The sequence below is a fragment of the Cololabis saira genome, chromosome 3 (genome assembly GCF_033807715.1).
Source record: "Cololabis saira isolate AMF1-May2022 chromosome 3, fColSai1.1, whole genome shotgun sequence".
Classification (NCBI taxonomy): Eukaryota; Metazoa; Chordata; class Actinopteri; order Beloniformes; family Belonidae; genus Cololabis; species Cololabis saira.
Window position 1 is genome coordinate 1,445,040 of NC_084589.1, and position 21,227 is coordinate 1,466,266.

At 41.8% G+C, this 21,227-nt stretch overlaps 1 protein-coding gene across 1 annotated transcript in view; it reads left to right on the forward strand.

Annotated features, from left to right (window-relative positions):
* Positions 1 to 4,032: 4,032 nt before the first annotated feature.
* LOC133424518 (sodium- and chloride-dependent transporter XTRP3-like) overlaps positions 4,033 to 21,227 on the forward strand; it is a 45,196-nt gene continuing 28,001 nt past the window's right edge. The window contains exon 1 of the mRNA XM_061715187.1: positions 4,033 to 4,305. Within this exon, the coding sequence (XP_061571171.1) occupies positions 4,182 to 4,305 (124 nt within the window). The 5' untranslated portion in view covers positions 4,033 to 4,181. The remainder of the gene's footprint in view (positions 4,306 to 21,227) is intronic.

Sequence of the window (21,227 nt, forward strand, 5' to 3'; positions counted from 1 at the left end):
TGGCAGGGGGGAAAGAACCAATCAGATGCCTTCATTTTAAGTGCCGCCCACGCCCCCCTCCGTCCCATGCGCGCACTCGTCTCTCTGCTTCAAGCTGCTTCCAGCCCCCGTGTCCACTTCCCACGGATCCTCCTCGGCTCAGAGGTGTCCCAGTGTGACCCCCCCCCACCCCCACCCCCTCACCCACCGCCGCTCCTCCAGACCGACTGGCAACCGCGGCCTGACATCGGAGGGCCCCCGCCGCTCCCGGCTTCACCGCCGGCTCGCGGTCGGGCGGTCACGTCGGATGTAACGGCTTGCCCTGCTAAAAAGGCTAAAAAAAGAAAGCCAAAGTGCGATTCTGCGGCACAGGTTGTCCGCTACTGGGGGTCTTCCATGGAGGCGTCTCCATCCCGGCGAGGGCGGAGAGCGCCGGTGCGGCAGTGGCAGTGCGCTGCGGTGCCGTGCAGGTTCTGTTGCCGCGGCTACGCCGTAGGGCTACGCTGTAGCCCTATGGCATAGGGTACGCGGCGACGCACACCATTCTGTGTTGGTGTAACGCGGAACCATAAATCAGCCTTCAGTGTGTGCTGTGTGCTGTTCTGAACATTTCTCTGTTGTTCTCATTTTGCTGGGACGTCGGGTCCCTCCGCCGAGACACAACGTTTGCGGTATGCGTTCATTGTTGTGTCTAAAAATGATGCGCAGTGCCCACCCAATCAGAAACGGTACAGATATACTGTGATATTTTTTTATATTTATAAAAAAATAAAATTATAAAAAAATAAAGGATCCCCATAACTTTGATTGGGTGGGCAGGACGCACGTTTGGGTGGGCACAGCCCCCCCCTGCCCACCCCTAAAACCGGCCTCACTTACAGGTGAATGAGACATTGGGTAGTTTTGTTGAAAATGTGCTGTCCAAAATGTCCTGGAAAACTTGACTCCCCAAAGTTTGTGGGGGCGTGGCTTTGGACGGAGCACTGATGGGAGGGGGGGAGGGGCGGGGCTTAGATGAGAGGGCGGGGGCTTAGAGGAGGTGCCACTTTCAAATCTTGCTAGCTCTCCAAAATCAAGGACTATACCTTTAAATCCAAACTGAAAACTTATTTATTCAGGGTGGCTTTTTTTATATATAAATGTTTTTATTGGTAGACTGTTTCCACAATACAGAGCAAAAGAACATACGTTTTTTTTCTTTTCTCCTTCACCCATCCCTCCCCCCACAGTTAGCGTCATCAATTTTCCCTTAACAAAAAAATTATTATAATAATAAAAGTTAAAAAAAAATATGTAGTGACATAACAAAAAAGTATTAGTAGTAGTGCAATGAATAGAAACTTAAATAAGAAAATAAAATGAAAACGAAATGGGTTAGAGATTAATAATTAGTTCTTAGATTAATGATTAGCAATTCCAGTAATAGTAATTTACAAGTTATACTAGTAAATGCCTGAGTTGGAATGTTGTCATATATGGGTGGCTTTTAATAGCCAGTAGTGTGGCAACACTTTTTTTATACTTTGGTCTTGATGGTATGTTTTATTCTCATTTTATTCTGCAAGCACTTTTTGTCTTGATTGTATGTTTATTATGTAAAGAACTTTGGTTCACCTGTAGGTCGATGTAAGGTGCTATATAAATAAAGTACATTTACATTTTACATTTACATGTAAATTATCCATCCATCCATCCATCCATCCATCCATCCATCCATCCATCCATCCATCCATCCATCGTCTGCCGCTTAACCGTTCCCGGGTCGCGGGGGCAGCAGCCTCAGCAGAGATGCCCAGACTTCCTTCCTTCCTAAGGACTTCCTAAATTAAGTTCATTCCGTTTTAAAAGACAGAGAAATTAGCTCTCTCGGTTCTTGCGACTGCCCCGTTGAGTAAATTTACCATTGTTTTACTCTTGTTTCCCCGGAATGTGTGACTGACTGTCTGTGTTTGTATGTATTGTTGTATTGTTTTTATGCTGCCATTTTGGCCAGGTCACTCTTGAAAAAGAAGTTTTAATGTCAATGAGTTTTTTACCTGGTTAAATAAAGGATATATATTAAGACATTAAGTGTTAAAGTATGTCATTCTTTGTTTTGTTGTTTTGTTTTCTTCTGTTCTCTTTAATTGTTGTTTTTTACATGTACAAAATCCAATCAAAAGGTTCCATAAGACGTAAATGTGAGATGATTAGATTGTGGAATCGTTTACTTAAAGTTATTCTATGCAACTCCCTAGAGCTAGCAAGATTTGAAAGTGGCGCTTCCTCTAAGCCCCGCCCCCCCTGCCCCCACCCACGAGCGCTCCGTCCAAAGCCATGCCCCCACAAACACGAACGCGCATACGATTATTAAACATTTTGGACAGCACATTTACAGCAAAACTACCCCATGTCTCATTCACCTGTAAGCGAGGCCGGTTTTAGGGGGGGCAGGGGGGGGCTGTGCCCACCCAAATGTGCGTCTCCATCCCGGCCAGTGCCGGTGCGGCTGGCGGAGCGCTGCGGTTCCGTGCAGGCTCTAGAGCCACGGCTACGGCGTAGCCTACGGCGTGTACGCCGTACCCTACGGCGTAGCTGTGGCAACAGAGCCTGCACGGCGCCGCAGCGCTCCGCCAGCCGCGCGGCTGGTTTAAAATGAAGGCATCTGATTGGTTCTTTCCCTTCCTGGACCTGGACCAATCCGTTTCATTCGGACCGAATGGGCGGGGCTTAGAGGTGCCTCTTTCAAATCTTGCTAGCTGATCAGGGATCAGGGATTTGTTGCATAGAATACCTTTAATATGCCAGAAGACAGGGTCAATAAGAAAGTTTTTAATTGGAGTAAATTAAATGGCTCGCCATGGGCTAAAGAAATATTTGCATTATTTGAAGAGGTTGGATTACAGTATATGTATAGTAATAACTTAACCTATTCAATAACTTCAATTAGTGATAAGTTATTTGCTTTATTTGAGACAAAATGGTTAAAGGATATTTTGTTTAAACCCAAATTACGAACATACATCCAAATCAAGCACAATTAGGTGTTTAATGGCTCAGCTGAGAACAGGAATCCTTCCCTTGAATCTTGAAGTCGGCAGATTTAAAAACATTCCCGGAGATGAAAGGTTGTCTGAATTATGAGAACTTAACGAAGTGGAAAGTGAATCACATTTTCTGTTATATTGCCCTCTGTATGATGAACTGAGAACTCCATTATTTACTGAAATGTCTGTTAAAAACCCAGAAATGTTCTGGTGCTCTGATGATGATAGAATGGACGGGTTGTTTAACTTGTTTATATGTTTAATTGGTACAGGGTCTGTTGTCTGGCTTTCATTTGCTTTATGTTCCTTTTTCTTTTTTTGGTGTCTTGTAAGCCCACTCGGGCTGGGCACTTTATGTGTATGACACGTAAATTAAAAGTTCAATCAATCAAATCAAATTAAATTTAAAAAAAATCAAACTTTTATTTTGGAAGAACGACTTTTATAGATCAACTCACAGCATTTCTACCATTAGAAAAACTAACATTGGAAAAATATAACCGTGGCCATCTTTTTTAAGAATTTTGGTTCCCATTATTCTCTGGTTTAGAGAACTTCATTGTACGCTGATTGCTGTTTACTGCTGTCATTTACTTTATGTATCTTATGTATCTGTAGGTATTTGAGTTTTTATTTGTATTTTTATTCATTTACTTTTTTCTCCAGTTTATTTATTTTTTGTGCATGTTTTTGTGCTTTTTGGGGGGGGGGGGGGGGTGTAGGCGGGAGTAGGCATGCTCGCACAAAAGAAAATTGTAAGACCTACCGTCATTAAGGATGTATCTGATTGCCTTTCTTTTGTGAAATAAAAAGATATTTAAAAAAATCAAATCAAATCAAATCAAATCACTGAATATCTCGGGGTTCCAGGACTACATCTCCCAGAAAGCCTTGCGGCCGTCTTCCAGGGGGGCGTGGTGCTCCGGTAACCATTGACAGGGCCGACCCGCCTCCTGGGGGAGGGAGGGATGAGGGGGACGACAAGTGCAGGAGGCGGCGGGGCTGCAGTTCAGTCAGAGCATCTCTGGTCCGGACCGGGACAGCAGGACAGATCTGGACCGGGACAGCAGGACAGCAGCACAGATCTGACCGGGACAGCAGGACAGCAGGACAGCAGGACAGCAGGACAGATCTGGACCGGGACAGCAGGACAGCAGCAGATATCTGGACAGAAACATGGACAAGGATGGCAGGGACAAGTGGGAGAACCCGATGCAGTTCCTGCTGGCCTGCGTGTCGTACGCGGTGGGGCTGGGGAACGTGTGGAGGTTCCCCTACCTGTGCCAGATGCACGGCGGGGGTGAGTCACGCACCGATCACGGATCATGCGGGGTTTTTGCACCGGGATCGGGGCGGGTGTCGGGTCCGAGCAAGTGAAGCAGACTCACCTGGGCTCGGCCGGGTGTCCTGCAGGTGCAGGTTATTCTCTTGCAGGTGCAGGTTATTCTCTTGCAGGTGCAGGTTATTCTCTTGCAGGTGCAGGTTATTCTCTTGCAGGTGCAGGTTATTCTCTTGCAGGTGCAGGTTATTCTCTTGCAGTTGCAGGTTATTCTCTGCATGGAGTTTGTGGCATCAGAGCGACGTGATCGCGGCTTGGAAGTGTTTTAGTTCCGACTTCTGTTTAAATCTGCGGGATGTTTCTGTGAGATCAGGGGGTCCAGAGATCAGGGGGTCCAGAGTCCAGAGATCAGGGGGCAGTACTGGAGTTGAGGGGGGGTGAGGGGGGTGGCATCCCCCCTGAAATAAAAACGGTCCAAATCATCCCCCCTGAAATAAAAACGGTCCAAATCATCCCCCCTGTAAAACTGTCATCCCTCCTTTCCATCCCTTATGTCATTTCATCAATGAATGTGGTTTTACTGCTATTTCAACATTTAGAGTCATCACCAGAAAAATAACACCAGAAAAATAACTTATTTGACAATTTTCACCTGTTTCAAGTAAATTTTCACTTGAAATAAGTAGAAAAATCTGCCAGTGGAACAAGATTTATCTTCTTATTACAAACAAAAAAATCTTGTTTCACTGGCAGATTTTTCTACTTATTTTAAGTAAAAATCTACTTGAAACAGGTGAAAATTGTTGTTTTTTGCAGTGATGAGTCTTGTTTTAAGTGTAATGAGATTTTTTTTACTAAAATGAGACATTTTAACTAGAAATAAGACAAATATTCTTGTTAAGATTGTGAGTTTTTGCAGTGATCCATTTTACTTATCCTGTGAAGGACAGAGTCATATTGATAAGTTCAGAAAAGTGTTTTTTATTGTTGTGTTTTGATGTATTTGATGTAAGCCCAGTGGATATTTAAAGCTTACAGAAGGCTGCATTTAACTGCTGCTATGTCATTCCTGCAGTATTTCTGCAGGTGTTTTGGTCACTGCTATTATTTGTAATATATTATATTATTTGTAATCAGCACAAATTATCTGTCCCCATATGATAAAATCCACCATCACCCCTGATTTTCTTTTTACAACTCGAGTACTGTCCGGGGGTCCAGAGATCAGGGGGGTCCAGAGATCAGGGGGTCCAGAGATCAGGGGGGGTCCAGCTGCGGCTGGTACTGGTACAGGCTGTTACTGGTACTGGTACAGGCGCGTCAGAGCTGGTAATTTTCCAGCAGAAACGCGGTCAGACTTTGAGCTGCTGTTGTGGATCAAATCCAGCCGAGAACAACAATAAACTGTAGCAGAGCAACACTTATATAATATATACATATCCAGGTTCTGGACCAGGGGCCGGATTCACCAATATGTTCTTAAGAACCATCTTAAGAAATGTCTTAAGATCTAAAATTAAGAAGTTCATAAGAAAGTTCTTCAGTGAAATTCCTCAATATTTTCTTAAGAACCGTCTTAAGGACTGTCATTTCTTACGGATTTCTTATTTTTCCTATTTAAGAACTTCTTAAAATATGGCTGTATCCGAAATGGCATACTAAGTACTACATGCTACATACTGCATCAGTATGTACTGTATACTGCATACTAAATATAGGATTCAGTAGCCGCTCCAGCAGACCGTTCACACAGCAGTAGCAGCCAAGTATCCCAGAATTATTATTATTATTATTATTATTATTATTATTATTATTATTATTATTATCATTATTATTATTATTATTATTATTATTATTATTATTATTATTATTATTATTATTATTATTATTATTATTATTATTATTATTATTATTATTCATTTCATTATATTCAGTCATGCACCTGAAGCGAGACTTCATTACACCGATGCTCCACAATATTGCAGGTCTTTGTTTGTGTAAATGTGTTAAAAAAGGTGATATTAGAGGCTTCCTTTTTCACAGAAGAAATTCTAAGACAGGTCAAGTTAAGAAAAAAGTCAAGAACAAATTTGAGAACTTTTATTTCAAGAATACCATTTATTCTTATTTTTTTTCTTAAGAAGAAACTTAAGAAGAAAGTTGAGAAAATACTTAAGAACTTTTTTGGAGAATATGACTTCTTCTCTTTTTTCTTCTTAACACTGATCTTAAGAAAAAAATGACACTTAAGAAGATTTTTTTTCTTAAGAATGTTTTGTGAATCCGGCCCCAGGACTTCACAGCAGCTCCAGGTTCTGGATCAGGACCTCCCAGCAGCTCCAGGTTCTGGATCAGGACCTCACAGCAGCTCCAGGTTCTGGATCAGGACCTCAGAGCAGCTCCAGGTTCTGGATCAGGACCTCACAGCAGCTCCAGGTTCTGGATCAGGACCTCAGAGCAGCGCTGCACCAGTGTCCGTTTGTGCTGCTGATATTCCTGTCAGATCAGTGTTGTTCATCGGTGTGTGCTCAGACTCTCCTGCATCATCCCTGATGGTGAAGCCATAAACTCGTGCACAGTTCCTGTGATTCTGTCTTACGTGTCCTGGAGTTTCAGTCGCTCCACTTCAGTTCAACTCAGTGTTATTTCTATAGCATCTATTACAACACATGTTGTCTCTAGGATCTTTCCAGAGACCCAGAACCTCACCCTGATCATTTATTACACAAAAACTCCTCTAGTGGGAGAGAAATCCAAATGCCAATCAACTAACCTCCAGAATGACGCTCATGAGGAATTAAGTGATGTTGCAGTTCCTCCACCGGCCGCTAGAGGCTCCAAAGGCGAGTCCATCTCCACTGACCTCCACTGGTTAAAGCGACACTACGTAACTTTTCCACCTTAATATCATATTTCCAGAGTCATTGTGATGGAACATCAACTTCCAACAGGTTTAATGAACCTCTGTCATGGTCTGAGGGGGTCTGTATCACCTTCACTGGCACTATGTAACTCTGAGGAGCATGGTAGGAACCCTTCCACACTAAAAAACTACACATTTTTACGGATTTGAATGCTTTACGGCATACGTCACTTCCCCCTCCTTCCCAATTCGTATTCCAGACGAAAATGGGCGCGGCGTGGAGCGCAGAGCTCAGGAGAAGCTGGTAACCCGTTGCTGCGTTGTGTCTGCAGCAGCTCCACACAACAGACGTGGGGAAAAGATCAATAATGGTTTAACTTTTCACCGCTTTCCTGCTCGGAGGCAGAACCACGGAGGCCGGCCAATTATCTGAGATAACAAATTAAAAGAGTAAAAGAGTTGTCGGCTCGGTTGGATCGCGGCTGTAACGACCAAACATAACGTTCCTCAGTAAACAAACAAACACTCACACAGACGGGCGTCGGATCAAAACACGGGTTTATTAAACCACAAACAAACACTCACAGACCGGGGTCGGATCATTCAAACGGGTTTTATTCCCCAATACTCCAGCTAAACGCAGTTGTTGGCCAGCTCTCTGCGGTGCGATTAATTTTGTTGAGGAAAAAATATGAACTATTTGATTTTTAGCTGCAGAGGAAAAAAATAATCTCACCGGGAAAAAAAAATGTTGCTCACGCCTCGGAGCCTCTTCAAAGCAGTCAAAAAAAAGGTTATTCTCTTGCAGTTGCAGGTTATTCTCTTGCAGTTGCAGGTTATTTTCTTGCGTTCCGTCTGTTCACTTGGTGAAACAGAAAAGCGTCCCGTCTTCTCTCAAAACAAATGCAGCGACGGGACAGGAGTTTTCCGGCAGTACGCGCTGGTGCTCATGGGAAATGTAGTTCTTTCTGGTAAAGCACTACCGCTTTTGTCCAAAAGATGCCGCCAAACTCAGAAAAGCTGAAAGTTACGTTGTGCTGCTTTAAAATATCCAACTCTAGAGCAGAAATAAACATATTTACAGTCTGGTTCAAAAAACTATTTTGGGTCTCAATTGTTTGATTTCACATCCATGACAACTCTGAAGGGGGGAATGTTTTCGTGCCGCACCAAATTTTTAACTGTATTTCTAATTCATTCAACTGTATTTCAATAACAGTCACTCGGCCAGTGGCTACCTGTTATCACACACTCTTCTATAATTATTATGTTACCACGCTTAGTGAAGCAACCTCCCGTTGATGTTAACCCATCCTCGGGTAAACGCCACGGTTATTTTTGATTTCGCCATAGAAAACATGTTAAACGGTATTCTCAAAATTGTAATAAAAACATTTTCAATTTTTGAAGAACTCTACAAATGAAAGACATCTCAAAACCCACCAATCCCACCAATCTAATACTTAATAATATCACCTATTTTATTCAGATCCCAGAGTCACTGGCCGCCGCCTAACGGACAATATGCACATTTAATTATTATCTTTAATTTCATATTCATAATCTTAAAATATAAATTTGACACATAAGGTGCCTCACTTTTTAAAATAAAATTACACTTTAAATTAAAATACGTTTTTTTTAGCATGTTCATTCTGAATGTAGAGTGATGACTTATAACTCTTTAAACAATCAGAATGACTGAAGACTGAAGGACACATTACTTATCACTTCACCATGGAAACATTATTTTACATGTTTTCACGGAGTACCAACCTTTTTATCAAGGTCAGTGTCATTAGAATGTTTTTTTAAGGATTCTGTTGTCAATCAAAAAGCAGTGTCTCATTTTCAGTCAATGTTCAATCAGTTATTACTATTACTGCTTTTGGAGAGGTGTTTTTACAAAGAAGCATCTATCCTTGTGTTGTGTTGATTGACATCATCCTCTCGGGGGAGATGCAGGCCTTTTATGGGTCTTCCCAGTACCCATTTCCACACATGAATGTACATAATCACTCGCCCGGTTGTTGCGTTGTATCTTCAGATCTCGCCAGAATAAAGGCTGATTTATGGTTCTGCGTTACACCAACGCAGAGCCTACGGCGTAGGGTACGGCGTAAGTTACTCTCTTTTTCTCTTTGTCTGTCTTGTATTTTATTAAGTCAGGTCGCCCATGTTTTATTTTATCTCTGTGACTGCTATACATTCCACGTTGCAGTGTACACTAAGACTTGATTAGCAGGCAGGAGTCAAGGTTGTTGTAACAATCAGGGACAGGAATCAAATGTGTTAGTTGGAAGTGTGATGGTCTGAATCAGCTTATTAAACATAGCAAGGTTCTTCACCACTTACAACAGGTGCTTATATTGTTTTCCTTCAAAAACCATATCAGATTAAAGGGGTGGTGGGTCAGTCATGTATTTAATTCCAGCTTTAATAGTAAATCTAGGGGTATTGCAATTTTGATTTACAAGTCTGTTCTTTTTGTGTGCTCTAATGTTATAGTTGACCCCAATGGAAGGTTTGTAACAGGGCAGCTGTGTAGTAATTGTGTGATTTGGCCAATGTGTATGGTCCAAATTGGGACGACGACAATTTTTCCTCCAATTATTTGCCAAGTAATGAGAGTGACACGTCTGCACATCTACTTATTATGGGGAGTGACTTCAACTGTTGGATTAATCTTGTATTAGATTGTTCTTCTACTAGACCAGGAGTGCCCTCAAGGTCTTCTAAGACCATTCAATCCTCTATGGACAAGTTCTCGGTCTCTTATCCACAGTGTTGGGTGTAACGCGTTACAAAGTAACGCGTTACTGTAACGAGATTACATTCGCCAGTAACGCAGTAATGTAACGCGTTACAGTTGTAATTTGGGTAATCCCGTTATAGTTACTCTAAGACAAGAAAAAATAAGTTACTTTAGTTACTTTAAGCTTTTCAACTACATGTAGAACGGGAGAACAGAAAAACAAATCAAACTTGCCTTTCATGTGTCTTCACGCGTTGCAACACTTGTCTGACTTGAGGCTGATTTATGGTTCCGCGTTAAATCGACCCAGAGCCTACGGCGTAGGGTACGCAGCGACACACACCGTACGGTGCGCGTCGCCGCGTACCCTACACCATAAGTTCTGCGTTGGTGTAACGCGGAACCATAAATCAGCCTTTAACGTGATCTTACGGGATTTTACGGGACTTCTGGTGCTGATCTGGGCACTGCAGTAATAAAGTTCCAACTACAGGACTGTCTCAGAAAATTAGAATATTGTGATAAAGTTCTTTATTTTCTGTAATGCAATTAAAAAAAAACAAAAATGTCATACATTCTGGATTCATTACAAATCAACTGTAATATTGCAAGCCTTTTATTATTTTAATATTGCTGATTTTGGCTTACAGTTTAAGATTAAGATTCCCAGAATATTCTAATTTTTTGAGATAGGATATTTGAGTTTTCTTAAGTTGTAAACCATGATCAGCAATATTAAAATAATAAAAGGCTTGTAATATTTCAGTTGATTTGTAATGAATCCAGAATGTATGATATTTTTGTTTTTGTAATTGCATTACAGAAAATCACAATATTCTAATTGTCTGAGACAGTCCTGTATATGTTGTTCATTGGCAATCGAGTTATGGTGCAGCTCAGGTGATATTGCGGATATTGCAGGTGATATCCAAAAGTAATGTAACTAGTAATGTAACTAGTTACTTTCAGCAACCAGTAACTAAGTAGTGTAAGGGATTACTTTTTTAAAAGTAACTAGTAATATGTAATGGATTACTTTTTTTGAGTAACTACCCCAACACTGCTTATCCATGGCGCTTTCTTAATCCTAGTCAAATGTAGTCTTTTTCCTCTCATGTACATCATTCCTTTTTTTTGTATGATTATTTGATTTCTCCATTCTGTTCAGTCTTCCTCTTATGATCCTATTCTAATATCCCATCATGCTCCAACCACACTGGAGTTGTTCATTCAGGAACACGAACGTACACACCCCCCTTGGCGTCTCAATACACTTATTATCCAAAGAGGACTTTGTTAAATTTGTCCCTCATCAAATTGTTTTTGTTCTTATTACCAACAGTACTCCAGGGATCTGAGCCTCCCTTCTTTTGGAGAATTTGATATCTATTCTTCCTCCCCATCCCCTGATGTATAAGAAGATCATCTCTCTCTTCAGGCTGAGTTTGATGTTCTTTCTACAACAGAGGTTGAGGAGATCTTATTTAAGGTTAAATATTGTTATTATGAATCAGGGGCTAAACCAACTCAAATTTTGGCACATCAGCTTCGACGGGCAACAGATTCCATCAATTCATACTCCCTTAAAAAATGAATGATCAGTTTAAACAGTTTTGCTCCTCTCTATACACCTCTGAAGTCGAGTCTGATCTGTCAGCGCTGGATAATTAAAAAAAAAAGTTAAGATTTTTGTGCATTGCAGTATAAAGCCTCTATAAATGGCGCCCACCCACTGAGCTCTCCAGGGCCAGCACTGAATATTTTTTTTGTATCACTGGAGTTGGTTGCTGATACTACTGATTAGAGGGCCCAATCACTATAGATTAGCTACATTTCCGATGCAGTCTGGAAAATGTCCAAGCCCGGACGGTTTTCTGACCAAGTTTTACAAGACCTTTTTTGACAAAACACCAGTTTTGATCGAAATGTTCAATGAATGTTTTACTCTTTCCAAATTACCTCACACTCTAAGTCAGGCCTCTATATCATTACTCTTAAAAAAGACATTTAAAAAAGTTTTAATTTTCTATCTGTAGATGTAAAACTTTTGTCCAAATGATTAGCTCTGTGCCTGGCATCAGTTTTTGCCTTTGATAATCTCCCCTGATCAGACAGGTTTGTCCAGAACAAGCATGGGTTCTTTAAATCTCAGACAACTTCTTAATGTTGTTTATAATCCTTATACATCTACAGGGTCAGTAGCTGTAATTTCATTACACCCGGAGAAGGCTTTTGACCGGCTTGAGTGGAATTACCTTTTTTGCGCTCTGGATAGATTGGGTTTTGGCCAGGTGTTCATTTCTTGGATTAAGTTGCTTTAAGTGATTAAGTCGCCCTGTGGCTTCAGTGAGAACTAATGACACCCATTCAGACTATTCCCTTTGTAACGTTCTACTCTTCAGGGATGTCGTCTGAGTCCTCTGCTGTTTGCTGTTGAACCTCTGGCTATTGCGCTTCGTTCAGAGACACACATCACTGGAATGATTAGATATGGTTTTGAACAGAATGTCTCCCTCTATGCAGATGACTTGTTACTATATGTTTCCGATCTCTTTGTCTCAGTTCCAGCTGCTCTTGACATCCTTAGTTTGTTTGGTCAAATTTCCGGTTTTAAACTAAATTTGGACAAGATTGATTGAAGGTTTCCGTTAAATCAAGGGGTCTGAAATGCTCCTTAGGGTTTTCCATTCAAAATTGTTTAATTTGGCTTTCAATACCTTGGTATCTAGATTATAGACCAATTTGAAGATTTGTTTGGAAATAATTTTGTCCCTTTGTTAAATTATATACAGAGGGACTTTCAACGGTGGTCTCCGTGGCTTATTGCCTTTGTGGCCATGGTTAATAAGGTAATAAGGTTAATAAGGGAAAATCCTCCCTGAATTGTCTTACATCTTCCAGTGCATACCTCTCTTTTTCCCTCAGTCTTACTCAGTTTTTGACAAATTAAACAAATCAATCAGAGTTTATATGGAACGGGAAGGTCCCTCAATTGTTAAAGGAGTTGTTGCAGACCTAGGACACTGGGGGGCTTGGGTTTTGGTCTTGCCCTTCACTATTCAATTTTTGGACACAAATATTTTGTTTCTACAAAGGTTTAATTTGATCCAACAGCATTATTTAGAGTTTTACATCCTACTTTGAAGCTTCCTAAACATAAAGCTGACTTTGACTCTTTAGTGGCTAAACATTTGATTTTATTGAGCCTTCTCGGATCAGGGACATCCTTCAGTTTGTGAAGTTGGAGAAAGTCAGGTGCTCGATACATGGTTCACTTGCAGTTTTAATAAAACCTGCGATCCATTTTTTGCACATGTTGAGGGATTAACTTTTACTGCTATTCCAGAGTAACCGCCCCAATTGTCTATGTCTCATGGTGCATTTTTTCTGTGTGAATTTGTAACATGCTGGGAATGTTTTTCATTTATCTCTGTTGTATTGGACATATTGAACTTTTATTTAGCAGTGGGTGACAAATTTGTGTTTTGATTTTGTACTATATTCAGGGCGAGATTAACATTCCGCTGTACCCCGGGCAACAATATTCAAGGGTTCCATGATCATTACCATAGAATCACCATAATCTGGCAAAATACAGAATCAATTAAAGCTGCAAGCAGCGATGAACGGGCCCTCCACTCTTGTGCACGTTCAGGCTGCAGTGGAAGCTGGACTTGTATGTAGATTCTTCAGGCCTGGACATTTAGCAGATGACACCACCCACGACTCTCTATATCAAACCATTCAAAAGTTATGGCAGAAAGTAGGAACTATCAAATATCGACCAATCAGAAGAAGGGGCAGGGCTAATTCATGCCAATGAAGGCCAAGTACTCAATACTGAGTCTGATGACGCCACCCACGACTCTCTATGTCAAACCATTCAAAAGTTATGGCAGAAAATAGGAACTATCAAATATCCACCAATCAGATGAAGGGGGGCGCGCTTTCTGGCGTCTCTCGTGGCCACAGTAACGCTTTTCACTGAGAAAAGTAATGCACATCGTTGCAGGATCGAGATGCACATTTTGATGTATAACACACCTGGGTGCACGTTACGGTTCAGGCGAAGAAGTGGCTGAAAAAATGGCATAAATTGCGCCAAAATTACACGATTAATTAAAAATGGACGACTTCCTGTTCGGGGTTCGGCCATGGCGCCAAGAGACTTTTCTTTAAGTTGTGACATGATACAGGTGTGTACCAATTTTCGTGCATGTACGTCAAACCGTATTGTGGGGCTTGAGGCACAAAGTTTTCTAGGGGGCGCTGTTGAGCCATTAGGCCACGCCCATAAATGCAAAACATTAAATATAAAATTTTTCGCCAGGCCTGGCTTGCGTGCAAAATTTGGTGACTTTTGGGGCACGTTTAGGGGGAAAAAAGGCCCTCCTTTCGTCGGAAGAAGGAAAAAAATTCCTACAGATACAATAGGGCCTTCGCACTGTCAGTGCTTGGGCCCTAATTGCCGCAATATACAGTAAATATACTCAATACTTAAAATTCTAACTATCAGGTGTATTTTACAAATATCCCAATGCTCATAGAACTATAAATGCACTACTATGTCCTCTTGTTAAGGACAATCACTCACATATGATGCTATGAAAACAAAACACAACAGCATCACTATAATCTGGTAAAATGGCCCCACTACATTGAGAGGGAAGGAAGTCCTCCTCCATTTTCACTAAGTGTGGAACATGCTTTTGTTTTTGAAATGCATACAAGTGCTTTGGTTATATAAGATCTAAGCTTATATTTTGGAACTATGTTTTAAAGACTGTGCATGCGCTGGCCAAGCTGGGTCATTGGAATCAGCTCGGATCAACAGTGGCCTCAACTGATTCTTTAATGACTTGGACCTGACCCTGACTGGAACACCGCAGACTCCAGACTGGGAGTGTGGTGATGTGGTGCCAACAGTGCTCTGCACACTCCCGCCCAGACCTTGCCCTGGATTTGTTGCTGCTGTAACATTAAAGAGGGCAGAACAACAGCAGAAATGAAAGTGACAAAGATTTGCTTGGTAATAATAAACTTGTGAGTGTGTGAGTCATGCAGAGAGAGCATGAATCACCTGTGAGCTTGTGTGCTCTTTAATTTGAACTGTGAATCAGGTGTGACGGAGGGAGAGTGTGAAACAGAGCAGGCAGCAGTGCTCCAGGACTGGAACGGGGCAACACTATGCAGTCTGCTGGGACTCATCTGGGTCACGCTGGCTGGGCAGTTCTGAGGCAGGTTTAGTCTAACTCCACCATTACCACAAGGGGGAGGTGTAATACACAGTAACTGTGCCTCCATCAATGTACTCCCTTACAAGTTAGCGTTTTGTTCACATTTTCATTGATGTTCTCTTTCATATTTGATTATACAGGACACACACACAGAGAAACACACACTAGTAGCAGGTTGGACCTCCTTTTACCTTCAGAACAGCCTTAACCCTTTCTCTCATAGATCAACATGTATTAGGGACATTCTCCAGAGAGTTTGGTCCATGTTGACATGAGAGCACAGTTGCTGCAGATTTGTCGGCTGTATGTCGATGATGTGGATCTCCCGTGCCACCACAACTCAAAGCTGGTCGACTGGACAGAGCTCTAGTCATTGTGGAGGCTGCTGGAGTACAGTGTCATGTCACTGTCATGTTTTAAGAAACCAGTTTGAGTTGATTTGATGTTTGTGCCATGGGTGTATCTTCCAGCTGGAAGCAATTCAATTCAATTGAATTTTATTAAAATAGCATCTATTAATACAGAAGTTGTCTCCAGGCGCTTTCCAGAGACCCAGAACATAAACCCCCGAGCAATTATTACATAAACGTAACATAAACACTGGCAGGTAAAAAACTCCCCTAGTGGGAGAAAAACCTTAAGCCAAACAGTGGCAAGAAAAACTCTCCTTTAGGAGGGAAGAAACCTGGACCAGGATGTGGAACATAAGGTGGTAGAAACCTGGACCAGGACCTGGATAATAAGGGGGGAAAAAACCTGGACCAGGACCTGGATCATAAGGGGGGTAGAAACCTGGACCAGGACCTGGATCATAAGGGGGGAAGAAACCTGGACCAGGACCTGGATCATAAGGGGGTAGAAACCTGGACCAGGACCTGGATCATAAGGGGGAAACCTCCTGCTGAAGACCAACTGGGGAGAGCAGGAAAAGAGAAAGAGAATGAAGAACAGAGAAAGAAGAGACACAGACACAATGGCTAACTTGTGCACTACAGGGATGACTATATAAGCAGATGTAGACCGCAGACACTGAGTTGGTCGGGGGGGCGGGGGGTCAGCAGGATGTTATATTTTTTTAAAGGTGGAGGTGGTGTCAGCCTCCTTAACCCAGATTGGAAGTTGGTTCCATAGTAACGATACCTGGTACCAGAAGACCCGTCCTCCAAATCTACATTTGAATACTCTAGGAACTACGAGTAAACCTGCGCTCCGAGAACGGAGAGCTCTGTCAGGAACATAAGGCACTATCAGGTCTTGCAAATAATGCGGAGCTAAGCTGTTTTGGGCTTTATACGCAAGTAATAACATTTTAAATTGGATTCTGAATTTTACGGGTAGCCAATGGAGCGGCTCTAACACTGGAGAGAGGTGGTCTCTCCTGCTGATTCCTGTCAGTACTCACGCTGCTGCATTTTGGATCAGCTGGAGGATATTCAGAGAATTACTTGGACATCCTGCTAATAACACATTACAGTAATCTAGTCGAGAAGATACAAACGCATTAACTAGTTTTTTCGCATCACTCTGCGAGAGGATTTTCCTAATCTTTGCGATACAACGGAGATGGAAAAAGGCTATTTTACAAACCTGATAAATATATGGTTTAAACGACAAATCCTGGTCAAAAACAACACCAAGGTTTCTCACAGTTGCACTGGAAGCCATCGCAACACCATATAATCCCTGCCTAAAATGCTCTGGACCAAGAATGATAACCTGTTTTATCTGAATTTAGAAGCAAAACATTAACTGACATCCAGTCCTTGATGTCCCTAAGACATGCCTGAAGTTTAAATAACGGTTCTGTTTTATCCGGCTTCATAGACAAATAAAACTGCATATCATCAGCATAGCAATGAAAGTGTATGCCGTGATTCTGGATTATACTTCCCAACGGCTGCATGTATAAACTGAACAAGATTGGCCCTAGCACTGAACCCTGCGGAACACCATAACAGACCCTTGACTGTTCTGAAGAAACTTCATGTACATGAACAAACTGGAACCTGTCAGATAGACATGATTTAAACCAACATAGAGCTGACCCTTTGATCCCAACAACATGCTCTAACCTTTGCAGTAAAATGCTGATCTACAGTGTCAAAAGCAGCACTGAGGTCCAGTAGAACCAGTATGGACACTAATCCCTTATCTGAGGTCCAGTAGAACCAGTATGGACACTAATCCCTTATCTGAGGTCCAGTAGAACCAGTCCTCCACAAGTCCTCCAGTGAAGGGGGAGTTACATGTTTACTGAGTGTAGGAGGAAGCTGGAAACATGGAAATTGAACCAGGAACCCCCTAGTTATGAAGCGACAGTGTGACCCACTAAGCTGCCCAGTGTGTCAGGAGCAGACCCCCATGATCAGCTCATCATAGGTGAAAGGTGGGGTCCACCTGGACAGTAGGACTGGGTATTGATAAGAACCTCACGATTCGATTTCGATTCTTTAGGTTTCGATTCGATTCGATTCGATTTCGATTCGATTCGATATTGATTTAAATGCTTCGATATCGATTCAGTAAGACCTAGAAATACACAAATACCTGTTGGCAATTTTTCATTGTTTTTATTTTCATGCCTATAACACGTGGCATGTTATTTCACATATAAAATGACCTGAGCAAGTAAACTTAGCAGCACCATAATGGCTCACTTCTGCATTTGTACTGTAGTACAAAAGTTAAAATAAAAAAAAAAAAACATATGATACGTGTCAACATGATCCGCAGGTTTGTCCCGTTGCTGTTGTATTTTAGTTCTGCCTGGCACAACTTAAGCTGCTATCACATAGAGCGGGGTTTGCGCCGCGCCCAATCGCCGGGTAGCAGAGTCGGCCGAGATGTCGTCACAGTGCGGCACGGGGAAATTAAAAAATGTTCAATTCGGGCAGGGAGGCGCGGTGCCAAGCTCGGCTGCAGAGCGGTCCGCTCTTGTGCCGCGGCAGCACTACACAATGAATGGGATCGCAGGCGACGGTCTGCGTTTTGAGCTCTATGTGAAAGGGGCTTCACACACCTCCCTACTTTTGTCCGTTTCTCGTGTTCCTTCTTTTAATGGGAATTCAAAATGAGTCCAAACATCTGATTTGAAAGATTTTCCGCTTGCCATCATCGCCATTTTATTGTTGTTTGGTCGCGTGCAGACACCGTCCACAAAACGCGAATCATAAGAAAATATTGCACACAGCGCCCCCACTGGCCAGGAGGTGAATCCATTCAGAGGCTTTGCTTAATCGATATTGAATTAGGGCGGGGAGAATTGCGATGCATCGATTTTTCAATATTTTTACCCACCCCTACTGGACAGGTCACAGTCTACTGCAGGACCACCCATATAGACAAACCACATACACTCACACACACCTGCGGGCCATTTCCAATCGTCAACCAACCGGACGTACATGTTTTTCGGCTGTGGGAGGAAGCTGGAGTGGTTCAAAATATTAAATCCTTCTTTTTTTTTCTTTTCGTTCTGGCCTTTCGCCTATAAAAGAACATATCTCTTATATCCTGTCTGCAGGTAAAGAGAGCTCATACACTGCTGATTAACCCTGTAGGCACTAAATCAATCTTTTAATCTACTTTATTTCTGTTTTTTTAAACTTTTTTGAATATGTCAGGTCTGAATCGTTAGCCCTACATTTTTTTTTCACCCAAACCTGAGATTATGGAGAATACTTTTCTCTGTTGTGTTTCTGCAGGTGCATGCCCTGTAGCTCAGCTCAGGGTAGCAGCTCTGCAGCACCAAAACAAACGCTCATTACAGTAAGTAGGTTAAGTAATGCTGCAGCACAACCGTCGTTCATTTCCTTCTACCGACTGCACTGCAAAAACTCTAAATATTAACAAGAATATTTGTCTTATTTCTAGTTAAAATGTCTCATTTTTAGTCAAAAAATCTCATTACACCTAAAACAAGACTCATCACTGGAAAAAAAACAACAATTTTCACCTGTTTCAAGTAGATTTTCACATAAAATAAGTAGAAAAATCTGCCAGTGGAACAAGATTTTTTTGCTTGTAATGAGAAGATAAATCTTGTCCCACTGGCAGATTTTTCTACTTATTTCAAGTGAAAATTTACTTGAAACAGATGAAAATTGTCAAATAAGTAATTTTTCTGGTAATGACTCTTGTTTTAAGTGTAATGAGATTTTTTTGGCTAAAAATGAGACATTTTAACTAGAAATAAGACAAATATTCCTGGTAAGATTTTGAATTTTTGCAGTGTAATGATACAGTGAAAAAAGCTGCCACCATCAGGGGATTCACCGGTTAGAAAAGAGTGTAACGTTTGAGCATGACTGTATATTCCCCTTACATATTGCTGCTGGGAAATGCTTAGAAATGTATCAGTACTGTAAGTATTAGGTTGTGCTTTGTTTCTCATGTTCCCTCAAGTACTTTTATGATCTATAAAGTATTATCTTTGTTTACAGTAAAGTGGAACCAATACAGAATAATCTGCTTAGATAATGGAGACAGAAGCTGTGAATTTTGAGGGGTTGTTGCATTAAAGTTACATAAACGGATTGCTCAAAGGTTAATCTTATGCAAGAAGTTTCAATGGTCTTCGACAGATTGACTTCTTTGAAGAAGAAACACAGTCGTGCTTGCAGAATTAGTGTAGTGAAATTACTTGTCACACCACTGAAAAGGTGTTCTGGTATTGAGGATACCAGTGATGGCAAGTTTCAGGAGATATTTCGTGACATTTTTTCATCAAGCATGTCTTTGTGTGTACATTCTTGGTTTCTAAATCGTCCAACAGTTTGTACTGGTGACAGGTCAGAACTGCTTCAGAACCAGTCCAGTATTGACCCTTCTTTCTCAGTCATGTCTTTAAAAAGTGTTCAGAATGTGGTTTTACATTGTCTTGTTGAAACCTTCATGGATGTCCCTGGAACCGACGTGGTCTTGCAGCTTATGAATTTCCTTTTTGCATTAATGCTACCATCACATAAAGGGAAATTAGCTTTGGATACTGATACAACCCCAGACCATCACAGAGTCTGGACCATGGACCAGTTCCTGATAACAATCTGGATGATCCTCTTCATCTTTGGTCTTGATCACATTTTCTTCCCAAAATATCAGGAATACTAAACGGGAACTACATCAGTGTCATCTGCATATAGACTGACTGAACATTTCTAAGCCGGAGCATGTAGAGTTAAAGAAGTACATGTCCTCATACAGACCCTGCTGGTACTCCCCAGGTGCATGCTTCTACTGTGCAGTCCAGAGTCCAGAGATGGACATCCTCCACATCTGGAGAATGTTAACCCAAGCTTGATGCTTGTGAATGACCTTACATTTTCAGGCCCCGATTACAAGTAGCAAAAACGGTGGTGTTTTCATGCGTTTTGGCCGTTCGTTTACACGAAAACGGAGCTCAAAGTCACCAAAAACCATCATTTCTGAAAACTCTGGTCAAAGTGTAGATTTTCAAAAACTCCATCCTCACGTTTGCTTGTAAACAGAGAGAAACGGACATTTAGGCTTCAGAACGTCACATTATGCGACAGAAACGTCACCAGCGTCATGTGTGCAACCTGTGTTTACAGTTTGTTTGGCCACTGTCAATATTTTCTTGTATTTTACCTGTTTTATATTCTAAAGTCACACTTAAAAGTAACTCCACTTCTCTGTCACTCCAAACGAAATACTCTTGTTCCGTCTTGGAAGTAACTGGCAGTCAAGGCTGATTTATGGTTCCGCGTTACACCAACGCAGAGCCTAAGGCGTAGGGTACGCGACTACGCGCACCGTACGGCGCGCATCGCCGCGTACCCTACGGCGTAGGCTACACCGTCGATTTAACGCGGAACCATAAATCAGGCTTCACACGTGTCATTGGTTGACGTTTTTTTCCAGGATTCTGATTGGCTGGTATGACTTTATCTTTTTGTTACACTGCCCCCTGTAGGTTTGGCTGCTCATAGCACCTTAACAGCGTATCTATGCGGGTTTGTGTAAATGATGGTATTTTTCAAAACATAGAGGGGGAAATATCCGTTTTTGTAAATACCCGGCTATGTGGAGACGTGGCCTCAGTCTGAACTTTTTCTGCTATGGGTTTGTA